The 14,900-nt window shown below is 49.3% G+C and overlaps 1 protein-coding gene across 1 annotated transcript in view; it reads left to right on the top strand.

Annotated features, from left to right (window-relative positions):
* Positions 1–771: 771 nt before the first annotated feature.
* LOC120669932 (glutathionyl-hydroquinone reductase YqjG-like) overlaps positions 772–14,900 on the top strand; it is a 70,540-nt gene continuing 56,411 nt past the window's right edge. The window contains exons 1-2 of the mRNA XM_039949842.1: positions 772–1,115; positions 1,218–1,385. Coding sequence (XP_039805776.1) covers positions 903–1,115; positions 1,218–1,385 — 381 coding nt within the window. The 5' untranslated portion in view covers positions 772–902. The remainder of the gene's footprint in view (positions 1,116–1,217; positions 1,386–14,900) is intronic.

Below are 14,900 nucleotides of genomic sequence, written 5' to 3'. Positions count from 1 at the left end.
AAAAACCCTCGCCTATCCCGCGGCCCAAAGCACAGGTATGTGGACCAATCGTCTCACCGGGTAACGGCCCCTGGGTGGGCGGGGCATGGGGTTTGGGGTTTTCTCGGGCTGAGGTGAGAGTCTTCTATCTTAAGCGCAATAGCTCGGGGTGTCTCCCCCCAGCCCGAGTTTTTTATTTGATTATTCTTGTCTAAAACACATCTTTTACTAAGAGCAACTCCAGTGGAGTGACTAAATTTGAGTGACTAAAACTCATTTTAGTCACCCACTTTCTAAGTTTTGTCACTCAAAATGTAGTCTCTACTCCAGCAGCACCGACTAAATAGACTAAAAAATGGCGGCCTTACTTTTGGTAGCCTAGGTAGAGGGTGACCAAATTGAGGGGGTGGGAGAGGAAATTTAGTCGCCCCATCATTTTAGTCACCCAAATAGAGGCCCTGCTGGAGATGGAAATTTGAACAAAATGACTAAAATGTGGGTTTAATCATCCAAATAGACACCCTGCTGGAGTTGCTCTAACAGGAGGGAAGTAACATAATTATGGATAGCAAACATAAACAGCTAAGGGACCTACATGTGATTCGTTTTATCAGACAAGCTTCATCTTTCACAAAACAATCTCCAAGGATAAATAACCACCGTATCCCAGGTAGGATTCGGATTAGTTTGGTCTGAAACCAGAAACCCAAGTGGAGCAGACACGGACAGCGACAGAGAGCATTAAGAACAAGTGCTAGTGCTAAAGTGACAGTGACAAAGGAGCAGCAGCAACACTTTCGTTTGACCAGCAAAGTGACAAAGGCAGCAGGTTGATCATACGATACGATTCCCCCCAATCCCCGGCCGGTCCTCCACTCCCGGCGACCGCACCATCTCCACAACCGCCACCGCAGGCTCGTCAGATGGCGCGGTCGGCGCACAACGAGGTGACAGATTCCGGGGCCTTCGACCCGTCGCCGTCCACCTTCCGGAGCTTCGTGTCCAGGGACAGCTCCGCACGGTTCGCCGCCGCGCCGGGAAGGTACCACCTCTACGTCTCCTACTCCTGCCCCTGGGATTGCCGGTGCCTCGCCTACCTGAAGCTCAAGGGCCTCGACCACGTCATCAGATTCACCGTGAGAATTCGCCAAAGCTCGATCTTTGCAGTTGCAGGCATGGTTGTAAAATCCGTTAATCTTCTTCTCTGTGTGTGCGCGTGTGTGGATCCTGTCCTCCAGTGGGTGAAGCCCGTCTTTGAGAGGACCAATGACCACATGGGGTGGGTGTTCCCTGCCGCCGGAGACGAGGAGCCCGGTGCCGAGCCCGACCCTATCAATGGAGCCAAGAGCATCAGGGAGTTTTACGAGATCGCCAGCACAAAATACGCCGGGAAACCAAGCGTCCCTGTGAGTAGTGACTGTCACAAGATATTTTCTTTCCTATTCATTCAGCAATTGCATGGTTGACCTCTGTCGTCTCCTTGTATTGTGCTAGCTGTTGGTGTGTGTATGTAATATAGATATATATGCAAAGTTAAAATGTAAAAGGGTGAAGAAATAAGAAAGGCATCGGGTGAGAAAAAAATCTCATGAGAGGAGTTCCCCCAAATCTCAATATGGTATCAAAGCTGGCTGGGGGCAATGGTGAGGGTCTCATCGGCATGACGTTGGCCAGCGAGTAGAAGCTGGAGCAGCAGCGCGCGGGCGGGCCAAAGGTGGTGCGGCAGCTTGGCAGGAGGCAGAGCAGGCCGGCGGCGTGGAGCAGCAGTGTGCGGGCGGACCAAAGGCGGCGCGGCAGCTTTGCAGGAGGCGGAGCAGGCCGGCGGCGCAGATCCGGCAGGAGCAGGCCGGCGACGCAGATCCGCGGTGGGCGGGCCTTTCCCGGCGGCACGCAGGACGTGTGCAGGAGCAGCCAGCGGCGGGCTGCTGAGGCGGAGGCTGCTCGGCGCGCGGGCAGCTAGGCCTGCAGGCACTCGTTTGAGGAAGCAAAAAGGCAGGAGCAGGCTCCAATCGGAGGCACGGAGGGGCCACGAGCAGTAGGAGGCTGAGGAAGCAATAAAAAAAAAAGAAGAAGCAAGAGGCAATTGGAGGCACGGAGGCGTCACGCACAGCAGATGCTGAGGAAAGGCAGCGCCTGGTGGAGATAAGCAAAGCAAGCTGCTTGGCATGCTGAGCAAAAGAAGAAAGGAGGAAAAAAGTGTTGCTGTGAAGAAGCAAGGGGCTCCAAAGCCACTAAATTATGGCAGAGAATCAAGGAATTGAATAGGTTCTTAGTAAATTGGTAGAACTACTCACTGCAAAGAAAGATGATATCCCGTCATCAAGTAAAGAGATTGATATGGTTCAAAAATTAGAGTTGATGCCTATGATATCAAGCTGGAAGGCATGAAAAATTATTTGGCTTGGTCCAGGAGAGCATTGTTACAGTTGCAATCAAAGAAGCTTGAGGGCTTCATCAATGGGAAGATAACTGAACCCAAAGATAAATTGAGTAGTGCGTGGAAGAATTGAAATGCCACTAATGCTTTAGTGGTTACTTGATTATTCAATTCTATGACCTCAACAATTGCTGGTTCTGTTGATACTATCACTTCTGCCTCAGAGATATGGAAGGCGCTTGCAAGCATGTATTCAGGTGTTGGGAATGTGATGCTGTTAGCAGATACAGATGACAAGATATATTATCTGAAACAGAGGGAGCAGACTTTGATGGATTATGTTGCAGAATTGAAGCAACTGTGGGCTGACTTAGATCATTATGATCCTATTGAATTACCTCACCCGGAATGTGTGGCTTGGGTGAAGAAGTGGGTAGAGAAGAAAAGAGTCCTTCAGTTTTTGAGGGCTAAAATAAGAATTTGAAGGAAGACGTGCTGCATTATTCCATCAAGCTAATCTCCCTAGTCTTCAAGAAGCTATTGTTGCTATGGTACAGGAGGAGACAAGACTCAAGATGATAAAAAGGTAACACCTTAAATTCACCAAGTCCAGCTTATGTGGTGGCGGAGTCCCAAGAGACTAGAATCTATTATAATTGTGGTGAAAAGGGGCATTTGATTCATGATTGTTGTCAGCCATTCAAACCAAATCGTGGTAGGGGTCGAGGCAGAGGTATGCCGAGAGGGGTACTAGCTGAGGAGGTGCTAGTCGTGGTGGAAGAGTAAGTTTTATAGCTAATCATGCAGTGTCAGATGGGTGCGCTGCAGAATCAGTTATAATTTCACCAGATGAGTTAGATGAGTTTAGAAGGCGGAAGGAAATCAGAAGGGGTTCTCAATTGAACAATCAAGAAACAACATCCTCGAGTAACACTATTGCTGGTGCGGTTCACTCAGACTCAGGTACATTCAACCAAAACAACATATGTGATTGGATATTAGATTCAGGTGCATCAAGGCACGTCACAGATAAATTGAATGAATTTACATCTTATACACCATACTCACATTCTTATAAGGGGATAATTAAAACTGTGGATGAAACCCCTCGTTCTATTAGAGGTGTTGGGACAGTTCAATGCACACCAACTATTACCTTATCATCAGTATTACATATTCCATCCTTTCCTGTGAATCTTATTTCAATAAGCTCGTTAATTGATCAAATGTACTGCCGGGTGCTTCTTGATCATGAAAATTGTTTAATTCAGGAAAGGAGGACGGTGAAACGACTCGGGTTTCCGGAAGGAGAACTCGAATCCCTGTATCGTCGTGATAGTCCCTGGATCAATAGCTATGACATATAGAACTCATTTCAATTAGATATCATAGACATACAACACTGAAAATCATTATATGGATTTATTTAATACAAATTCCAGAGGATTTGCGGTACGAATCTTTTATTACAAGCCCATTGGGCTAAACTAGAACAAACAAAAAACAGTAGCGGTAGCTAGTCTTCAGGCCATCCTTCAACTCGAACTTCATCTCCACAGGCAGCACTTGAGCGTAGCACGGGCTTCTAAGTTTCAGTCGTACCATCCGTCACTGTTGGCGTCGAACTCCTGCTCGTATCCTGCATCTTGCCAAGCTATCCCCAAAGACGGGATAGGTTCACGTCACTATCCGCATGCAAGCTTTTAATTGGATGCAAAGGTATAAAAAGTAGCCAAAGGATAGGCTGAGGTTTTCTATGCAAGCATATACATATATATCCGTAATCATGTCCCTCACCCATCCCAGGTCGGTGCAGGAAACTTCCTCTCCCTGCACCTCATCTGACTCCATAGGGGGAAGTGGACTAGAGGGAGGTAGAAATACTAGGGTTCACTCCTCTATGAAAGTGCATCCAGATCAAGAGTTGTACATGACCGAGTATGTGACTATACGTATAGTTTTCATCTTGCAGGGGTTGTACACCTGTACCCACTCGGGCTGCAAGCCAGGGATCAACCGACTGAGACACAGCCCACAACCATGACTCCCTAACCATGACAGTCCCATCCTGCATTCCCAGGGTGGGGTACATTCGCCGCAACGAATGTCCCTGGGCTGTGGATCTCTAACCTAGCCATTGGCTTCGAGAATCTTGGAGACTAGGGTCAAAGAACTCAACCGAGCCCATGCACCCCGAATTGGGCGTGCGCGGTCTACCCTCTCCTGGAGACAAGGGTCGAAACACTCGACCGAGCCCGACACACCCCGAATTGGGCCTGCTCGGCCTACCCTCTCCGTAAACACAGCCACAGTCCTGGTACTGCACAGCTAGGAATGGCTGGAACCCCTGCCCATACGGGAGTAAGTGGTGCACGTTTGACATAGTTCCGTCACAAGGGGCACTATCTCGAACTATATTGCCGGGACAAGCCTCTTTTTGCGCAATCCTCGGCAAAGGTCCGCCAAAGACACCCATAACAGGTATCGCCTCTCCTTGGGCAACCACACAGGTACACCCCTCCTCATCCCGCACCGCCACAGGTGCTCCTTGGGATGTGCCCACTCACATCCCCAACCAATTGCTCGCCCCTGCTAGAAAGCCCTATCTGTGGCTCCTCACAAAGTGGGTCTCATGCATGCCAAGACTATCATATCATGGAATTCCCATACCCATTCTCTCTCATAGTAGCCAAAGCATCCAAGAATCAATCATGGTATAATAGGAATGCAAGGAATACGGTAAACAAGTAGGCCATATAGGCTTATCTCACACACATAAGTAAAAGCGATAGTAAATCTAGCAAGCAATGCCTAATAGGAATTCAAATCATTGATGGGCGTGAACTTGATAACTCTTTGTAGTCTTTCGGGGTCCTTGGGGTCTTCTCCTAGTCTGGGACGTCCTCCTAGGTCTTCTGGGCGTCTGGGGCGTCGATCAGCTTCTCCTCGTAGGGTCCTATTCATAATTATGTATAAATATGGGGACTAAAGTGCATAAATACACCAAAACTGCTGAAATTAGATCCAATTCACAACAAAACCTACTCTAACGCATAGAGCATGATTTTAGAAGAATTATGAAACTAGTTTCATAATTTTTGGTGCTCCGATTAATTTTATAATGAATTTTTGAAACTTAAAACAATTTCTAAAATTAATAAATAATTTTTGAAACAGAAAAACACTAGGTCAGCGTGACGTCAGCACGGGGTCAGCATCTACTGACGTCATCATGATGTCAGCATTGACTTGGTCAACATTGACCAAGTCAACGGTCAACGGGTCCATGACCAAGTCAGTGGGTCCACGGTCAGTGGGGTCCACCGATCAATCTCACAGGAGACACTGACATGTGGGCCCGCGTGTCAGCTTGGGCTAAAAGAAAAAGAAAAAAAAGAAAAACTTGGCTCTGAGCTCAGAGAAACAGCAGGCCGGCTCGTCGGCCCAATAGGTTTGGCTCGGGGGGGTCGGCTTCACGGGTCGGCTAACAAGGTCGGCTCAGACGTCGGCTTGGCGGCAGGCTGGCTCACAATGACGGCTTGGCGGATTGGGCTGGTAGGGCAGAGGCGGCCCAACTCTTCTTTCTTCTTCTCCTTTTGTTTCTCTTTTCTTCTTTCATCTCTGGCCCACTTGTCGGCGGCTCCTTCTCTCTCTGAAGGCGGGTCCCACTGGCCAGCGGCTGTCAGATCCGGTGTGGTCAGTGGCGATCCTGTGCGGCTTGGCGCTGCGTGGGCGGGTGTGTGTGCAGTCCTCCGGCACTATGGCGGAGCAGAGCAAGCCGTCCGCGGCAAAGTCTCTTGGCGGCTGGGTCTCCAGGCGATGGAGGCGGCGAGGCTCCATCAAGGGCAGGGCAAGGCAAGGGCGGCGAGGCAGGGTGCGGTCGAAGCCAAGGTGTGTGCGTGGTCGGCCGTACGTGTGCGCCCAGCACGTGTGCGCATCCGCATAGTGGCGAGGCTACGGCGGAAACAGAGGGGGTGCAAGGACGGGGCCGCGGGTCGATGGAGAGGCCAAAGCGGAGTGGCGGCAATGTGGCTAGGAAGGGGAAAGGACTGCGGGCTCGACAGGGCGAGCCGAGATGCAGCCGAGGTCAAGGCGGCGGGGATCCAATCCTGGCGGCAAGGGCTAGGCCACAGGTCGCCGGCAAGCTAGGTCCGCGGTGGCGTAAGCAGCGACAGGGCAATGGCGAGGCGAAGAGGGGAATGGTCCAGAAGGAGTGCACGAGCACTCGGGTAGCTGAGGCCGGGCATGGCCACTGCGCACGGGTGGCGTTCCGGCATGGCCGGACCGCGGTGGCGCAATCATGGCAAAGATGAGGCCGGCGGCAATGCGGCAGAACGGGTTAGGCGAGGCATGCGCAAGCGTGCTTGCGTGGGGTGGTGCGTGGGCGAGGCCAAGTGCACGCGGCCGGCCGGAAGGCGAAGACTTTGGCCTGCGCGCGCGCACACACACATCATGGCGTGGCCACGGTGCGGCGACGGCGCGGCGGGGGTGTGTCTAGTTGGTCCGTGGCGGCGCTGCATGTGCGCGCAGCCACCGCGGCACGGTCAAGGTGAGGTGGCGTTCATGTGCGCGCGGGGCACCGGTGTTCCGTGCCTGCGGCAGCGACGCGAGGTGTCTAGGACGCACAACGACGGTATGGCACGGGCGAATGGGTGGTTGAAGCAAGGCACGATAGCCGCAAGGCTGTGACGCACCGGCGGTGGGTTTGGCATGCGCGTGCGAGTCCAGGCACGGCGTGCGAGTTAAGTGCAAAATATGACCGTCAACTATACTCACAAGAGAAGGAAAAGCATGCCTCTTTCTCACATATTTGTATCACTAATCTAACTCCATAGTTGTTTTGGAGAATTATTTATTTTAGGAGCACAAGTCCGGAATAAGAAGAAAACACGAAGAATACGCAGGCGAAGTCATAGAATATCGCGTCCTGCGTAGCAAGAGCAAAAGAGGCCCACCTAACAGATCAAACCGACCAACCAAGCCCCGGCACCGACTATCTGACATCAAGGCCCACCAGGCAGTCTCCAAGAGAAGGACGGTGGCCAGCGGAGGCAAGGTGGGGCCAGCCGAACCCCTGGTTCGGCCGAACCCCCCTGAGTTCCGTCCAGGTGCATTTTGGCGGGAAGATTGATCTAATCCTCCTAAAGGCGGTTTAACATGTTTCCATACGGGGAGATGGCGGGAACCAACCTCAAGCACTATAGAAGGGCCTCTCATCACACACTCAAGAGACACCACCAAGTTCTCTTCCTCCCTCTCTTGAAGATGTAGTGCTCCAATGCAAAGGCGAGGCCCTGCCTAGACTAGTGCTTAGAGTAGGAGGAGGGTGAGGAGTAGTTCGGGGAAGCGCTGGGCCTGTCGGCGGTCTTCTCCGGTCTTGTAGCTCTACGGATACTGGCTTCCTTCAGTATGAGTAAGTAAGTATTTGTGATTCCTGTCTTGCATAGTATTTTTGTTTGAGTGAGATCAGTTCTCTTACTCGCGAGTTCATCGCTCTATATTTATACAGAGTGCTATAGGTTGCTACAGGAATTCAGACGTAGTCATGCTACGGTAGTAATCGGTAGCATAGACGTGGTGTCTAGGCTAAGGGTTACCTTTGTTTGCCTTATATCCCACGGTCTGTGAGGTAGGCCGCGGGTGGTGGCAGCCCTGTTGGTCCTTAGTAGCCCTCCACGTTCAGATATAGCGTAGAGCCGTTGGCCGGAGTCTCCTGACCATTTCAGGGGTAAGCCGGTGCCCGAAGTGAGTCTTACCCGAGAGATCGACCTTTAACTCATCTTTAGTGCTACTGCAGGAATCCTCTCCAGCCTTGCCACTTAAATATTGGTGTGTCCTTGGACCGACTGAGTTAGGAGTTAGTGCACACATGTTCTCTGTGGAAATGATACCCTTGAATACTCACGGGTGAAAGCTACGACGGTATCCGTGCACTTGCGGATTTATTCGCATTGTTAAAATACCCAACAACCGCGACGGCGGCGAGGCAAGGCAAAAAGGCAGAGTAGAACAACGGCGACGGGGCTCGGGTTTGTGTCTGTGCCTGTGAAGCACGATGGGCTCGCCTTGCACGACTCGCAATTGGGTAGTGCAAGGCGAGGTCTTGGATTGGGAACACGCTCACGCACGCGGGCGTCGGGCTCCTGCAGAGAGAACGGTCGGGGAACCTACGGCTCGCTAGGGGAAGGCTCAATGGTGGTCTATGGCACACCGGTAGCAGAGAAGGTCGAGGGCGGCGGAACAGGTCGACGACAGCTCACCGGTCAGGTCTGAGGTAGATGGTGCTTGGCGCAGCGAAGAGGCAGAGCTGGGGATGTCGTTGCCATGCAGGAAGTGCTACTTCGTTGGCGGAGTCGTATGGGCGCCGGCGTGGTGAAGTCCGGCGGCGTCGTCCATCCCTCCTCTTGCCCTGGGTCGTGGCGGTGGCGGCACGGCACCCAGCTGCAGCGGCGCTACCTCCTCTTCCCTCTTCACCTTTCCTCCTCTTCTCCTTCCCCTTCTCTGTTTCTTGGTGGCGGTGGCATGGGGAAGGCATCTCGGGGCGAATAGGGTTCAAGAGGCGGCGGCCTGGGATACTTATAGCGAGGTCCTAGGGTTTGGCTTGGGTTGGGGCTCGCGGACGGCCGAGGATTCTCCGCGTCCGGGCCAGGGCACGCGGCAGCATCACAGCGTTCGGCGTGAGGCTCAGGCGTGCTCGCGGTGGTCAAAAAGGGGCGCTAGGCTGGTGGAAAAAGGGGCACAACGTCCCTTCGTGGCTTGTCGCGGAGCGAAGATGGTCGCGCGGGAGCAGGTGGAGGCGCAGGCGCTGGCGGAGCAGCCTTGGCGCGGGCGGCGGCGAAAAGCAGAGGTGTCGAGAGGAAGGGGAAAAAGGTACAGGGGCGGCTGACGCGTGGGGTCAGGTTGGCAGCGGCTCAAGACGGGAAGGGGAGCGGCATGCAGCGTGGGCTAAGGGAAAGGCGGCGGTGTTGGGCTAGGCCGGCTGGCTCGCGGGCGGTGCAGGACAAACGGCCGAGCGGGCTAGTGTTGTGCTCCGCGTGTCGGGCCAGTGTTGTTGTTAAGGGCCATGAAGCTGGGTTTGGGCTGGAGCGTGGTTAATGGGCCGAAGGCGGGGTGGAATGGGTTGCGCAGGGTGGAGTGGCATGCTGGGCCGTGAAGCGAAGCAGGCCGGGTTAGGTGGGCTAGGTGGGTTAGGGGAGTGGTTAGCGGGCCGGTTAGGATTGGGTAGGTTAGGTGGGCAAGTTAGTTGGGTTCGGGCCCAGGTTAGTTGTTAGCTCTTGGAATTAATTTGAGTGGCGAAATTCAAATTAATTTCCACCCAATTCAAACAAGGGAAAAAATAAATTCAAATCAAATTTCAAATAAACAAGGTAGATTCAATTAAACTCCAAAGCTCCAATCATTTCGCACTAGCATTAGTGTCCATATATTTAATTAACTTTTATTTTCTAGGAATTTAGAGAGAATTAGAAGGCAACCTTATATTATTCTAGCTAAAAACACAATCACACAAATTTTTTTGAAAACTTGTATTTTTGGAATATATAACATTCCGTAAAAATTACGGGATGTTACAGACGGGAAGAAATCTTAGAGTTGGAACTTGGCATGATGGGCTCTGGTATCTTGATAGAAGCAAGACAAGAGAAGAAGTCTATTTTGCTCTATCAACTAGTGAAGATGAAGCTAAGGTGATGTTGTTGCATTGTCGTCTAGGACATATATCTTTTGATATCATGAGCAAAAGGTTCCCTCATGAAATGTCTAAGGTGAATAAGAGTAATTTAATGTGTGATGCATGTGAGTACGGGAAGCACACTAGAAACTCATATGTGAGAAGGGGTTTAAGAAGTTTATCACCTTTTATATTAATCCATTCAAATGTGTGGAGTTCTCCAGTCACTGCTATAAGTGGGGCAAAATATTTTGTTACCTTTATTCATTAATTGTTATTCTCGTATGACATGGGTATATTTAATGAGGTACTTGAATGTTTTAAGGCATTCTATGCTTATGTTAAAAATCAGTTTGGCACTTCTATTCAAATTATCCGGAGTGATAATGGAACTGAATATATGAATAAGGAATTTCAGAGTTTTCTTTCAAGAGAAAGAATTCTACACCTGATTTCATGACGTGATACCCCACAACAAAATGGAGTGGCTGAAAGGAAGAATAGGCACCTTCTGGAGGTAAGTCGTTCACTTATGCATACAATGAATGTGCCTAAGTTTCTTTGGAGTGAGGCAGTTTTGACCGCCATTCACTTGATAAATCATATGCCATCAAGGGTACTTGGTATGAAATCTCCTGTAAGATGTTATTTCGAAAAAATGAGTTCTTGGTTCCAGCCAAGGTTTTTGGATGTACATGCTTTGTTAGAGATCATAGACCAGGGGTTGGAAAGCTGGATTCTCAGGCTATCAAGTGTATTTTTGTGGGGTATTCTTCTGGACAAAAAGGATATAAGTGTTGGAGCCCATCCGAGCGCCGTATGTTTGTAAGTATGGATGTAACCTTTAGGGAATCAGTTTCTTTCTATGGTGGGAAGACTGATTTAAGCTCTCTTTTCATTGATTTAGACCCTCCAAATGAATCAGAAGATAGTGAGCAAATGGAGCCTAGAGTTGAGACTAAAGCAAATTTGAAGAGAATTATGGTTGGTTTAATCCTAGATTTAGTTAAAGTGAATGACACTATTGTTGACGGTCACTAACGACCTATTTTGACCGTCAACTCCTGCACAAAATTGAACCATAATGTGGAATAAATGCTTGGATAGACTTATTTACTAATGAATTCCACAGATGATGTTCTAGCATGTGTGCATGTGATTTTTAGCTAATTTTGCAGCATAATGGTGTGCCATGATCTAAGACACGACGTTCCAGCAAATCAGAATGCTACACATGGCAGAACATGGATTAGAGGGCCCACCAGAGCAAGAAACCGACATACCAAAAGCCAAGACTAGTGCCAATGACATGTGGGCCCAGAACATAACCCAACCGAAGAAGGCCGAGGTCGGTTGGGCCCACAGGGTGGTCGGCCGACCACCCTGGTCGGCCGACCAGCCCGTGGGCCCCACTGACTTAAGTCTTTGATGTGGCAGCTCCTCATTGGATGTATAGGTCGGTTCTTGGAGGTACACCTGCAGATGGAGCTCCCCTTGGGCGTGGCTCCCTCCTACAAATACAAAAGGGGTGAAGGAATGAGACAGACACCACACCCAACACAACTCACCTCTCTTCTCTGTGGAGCTTGGAGGCCTTCATCCTAGATGCTTAAGGCAGCCTAGGAGGTGTAGAAAGGTTAGAAGAAGAGTGAGGAGGAGTCGGGGGAAGTGCCGGGCTTGTCGGCACTCTTCTCCGCTTGTACCTCGACGAATGCTTATTCGGTTGTAAGTGTTCGAGTCTTTCTTATTTAGAATTAGAGTTTCATTGCAAGTTATTATTTCTGCCTTATATGAATTGAGTGTATGCTTAGAATTGCTTTTGATCCTAGCTTAAGACCCCAGATAGAGAAGGCAAGTCTTGGCCAGGGCTAGGATTAATACAGAATAGCATAGACGTGGTGTCTAGGCTAGACTATACCACTCAGTTGTCTGGTAGTCCCCCGGTTTGTAGAGGTAGCCGACAGGTGGTTACAGCCCTGTTCGAGCCCTAGTAATCCTCCATGTTCGGATACTGGATAGAGTCTGATTATTGGAGCTATCGGATTATTTAAGCCAGTCGATACCTTTAGCTCGAAGTATACGGCGAAGTAGTTCTTCCTTTAAGTGTAGATTCTAAATCTTAGGAAGTCCTCTCTGTTCCACCCCTTCTGCACCAATGTGTGTGCCCTTGGATGAGTCTGAACCCGTAGATAGTGTACTCACGTTCCCCAGTAGATACAATACCCTGAAATACTCTTGGGTGAAAGCTACAGCGGTATCCGTGCACTTGCGGATTTTATTCGTGACGTTACAAAGTACCAACAAGCTTTCTGGCGAAATTGCCAGGGAACGGTAGCTACATTATCTTCGGACTTAGTCGTCCTCGTATCTTTTTCTTTTTCTTTGATTCTACATCAACCCCCTTTATCCATGGAGCAGCTATCCTTTTTACAGCTCTCTTCACCCAAGAGCGAGTTCTATGAGCCAGCATCATCCGCAGACCCAATTCTTTCCACTAGCTATGAACTCAGCTCAGGCTTTGCAGCCTTAGTTCAGAAAATTCCTTTTCAGGAAGGGATTGTTAAAATCCCTACCATCAACTGCGCGAATTTGAGCAAGTGTGTTCATGCATGAAAATTTTGGGCATGACACACGAAACTCTTAAATGGAAGTTGTTTCCTTTCTCCCTTTCGGAGGAGGCGAAACAATGGTACATTCGTCTCGTAGGCTGTGTGAATGGAAGTTGGATTGAACTTTGGAACAGATTTTGTTCTGCGTTCTTCCTGCTTTCAAGAATATGTGCCTTACGGACGGAAATTTTAAATTTTCGTCAGAATGATGTAGGTATTTCTTAACTCTTACAGAGAAGTCCGCAAGCGCACGGAAATACCGTTGTAGCACTTCACCCGGGAGTATTCAGGGTATCGTATTTTCCACGAGGAACTGGTGTGTAACTGTCTTCTAACTAGATTACCCCGAAGAAGATAAGAGATAGAGAGACCTTAGGGTACTATGGTTCTGATCTAAGGATGGGTTCAAGGGAAGATATACTTATGTTTCCTCTCGTTCACTTCGGGCACCGGTCTAACGCTGGTCTGCCAAGGACCTCCGGTTACTAACTCTATGCCGAACCTAGGCGGGGGGAGTTCACTAACCACGCAGACAATCTCCGTAGTGTACGGACAGGGCTGTCACCACTTGCTGTCTACCCCACAATACCAGCTGAGCTTGAGGCAAACAAAGGTAATCTATGGCCCAGACACCACTCCTATGCCTTCGACTACTACTCTAGAGTCGCGCAGGGTTATCCCATCTTTATCAGGGGCCCTCTTCTAGAGTATCTGCTACAAGAATGGACGATGAACCCGCAAATGAAAGATAACAAAAGGATAACTTAACTGGAACTCACCGAATAGAAAAACCCGGATATGTGCTCCAAGTGTACCGTATCCGTAGAGGTACAAAGCCGAAGAGACGCCGACAACTTCGGCTCTTCTCCATACTCTCTTCTCACACACTCCCTAGGCTAAGGATACAAAAGGTGGAGCCTCTCTACTCTTCTCCTTCACATATGAAATGGTGTGTGTTGTGAGAGGTGGAGGGAAGCCCCTTTTATAGTCTTTAGGGTCGGTTCCCGCCAAAAGCATATATGGAAGATGATCAGGAGGTGTAGTGGGCACGCCACGTTGAAGTGCACCGGAACGGGCTACTGGCTAGGTTCGGCCGACCCCTGGGTTCGGCCGACCCCACCTGGCAGCAGCTCGTCCTTATCTTCCTCGAGGAGTCTGAATGTAGGCCCTTGTTGAGATCCCGTGGTGCATTTGCCTTGGTTCCCCCGTTTTCTCTGACTTGTGGGCCCTCTTTGTAAGTGACACGTCTCAGTGTTGATCTTTTGTGTATTCTTCCTCGTGTTCACTTGTGTTTTCTCCCTTTTTCGGATGTAGGTGCCTGTAGATGACAATTCACCAAAACTCGATGAAATGATTAGTCATAAGCCCTATATCTAAATTTGGTGATTATTTCCGTTAAAAAGCTGCAAGAGTTGACAGTCGAAAACGACACTTAAGGACTGTCAACAAAACCCCCATACTTAGCCCTTTGCTCGTCCTCGAGTAAAGTTTGAAGGACTAAGGTGGATGCCCCTCCTTGAATTCAATCTGCATACAAGTTATTCCATGCTTCTTCTCACCCTTGTGAATTTTTTTTGTCTAGCTACCATGCAGTCTTGGGTGATTGAACAATGGAACGACTCAGGATTTAGGCTCCTGGCTCTTCCTGCTTAGCACTTGGAGATTTTTATTTTGAAAAAAAAGATAGCCTTGCTCCTCAAATTACTCTCTGAATCACTCTTTTTGGTTTTATATCCTTACCGAGGCAAACATGTTGCCGTCCTTCTCCTACCATCTATTCAGGCTTATATGGGGCTCGAGGCAGGAGAGGCATGTTTGCTTTGCTTGTATTGCTAAGTCAGAAACAAGATACGAGCAGAACCGAGTCATACAGTCTGATCAAGATGTGCATGTGTGTGGAATATTTTTGGTGATTCATGGATGAACTCTTTTGCTTGACTCTTTCTCCCTTATTAGTTCCAACTGTGGGCTATCATCATTTTCCTCTCTCTTTTTTTCTTTTTTTTGACATGCCTTTGCAAGCATGTGGCATACCTTCTTTGGGTACGCATCTTTTGTCTTCTCTTTTTTTTGACATACTCCTTGAGCATGTTGTCTACCTTCTTTGGGTAGACATTTTTTATTTTTTTTCATAGCCCAAATTGTTTTTGGAGAGCAATGGTCATAGAGTTCTTATTTTGTGGAGTGATGGATGTGACAACTATCTCCCAGTGTGGAAGTATAGCATGTGTACGTGATCTTGATCAAGAGAACATGACAAGTT

The sequence above is a fragment of the Panicum virgatum genome, chromosome 2K (genome assembly GCF_016808335.1).
Source record: "Panicum virgatum strain AP13 chromosome 2K, P.virgatum_v5, whole genome shotgun sequence".
Taxonomy (NCBI): domain Eukaryota; kingdom Viridiplantae; phylum Streptophyta; class Magnoliopsida; order Poales; family Poaceae; genus Panicum; species Panicum virgatum.
This window is presented reverse-complemented; position numbering and strand designations above follow the sequence as displayed.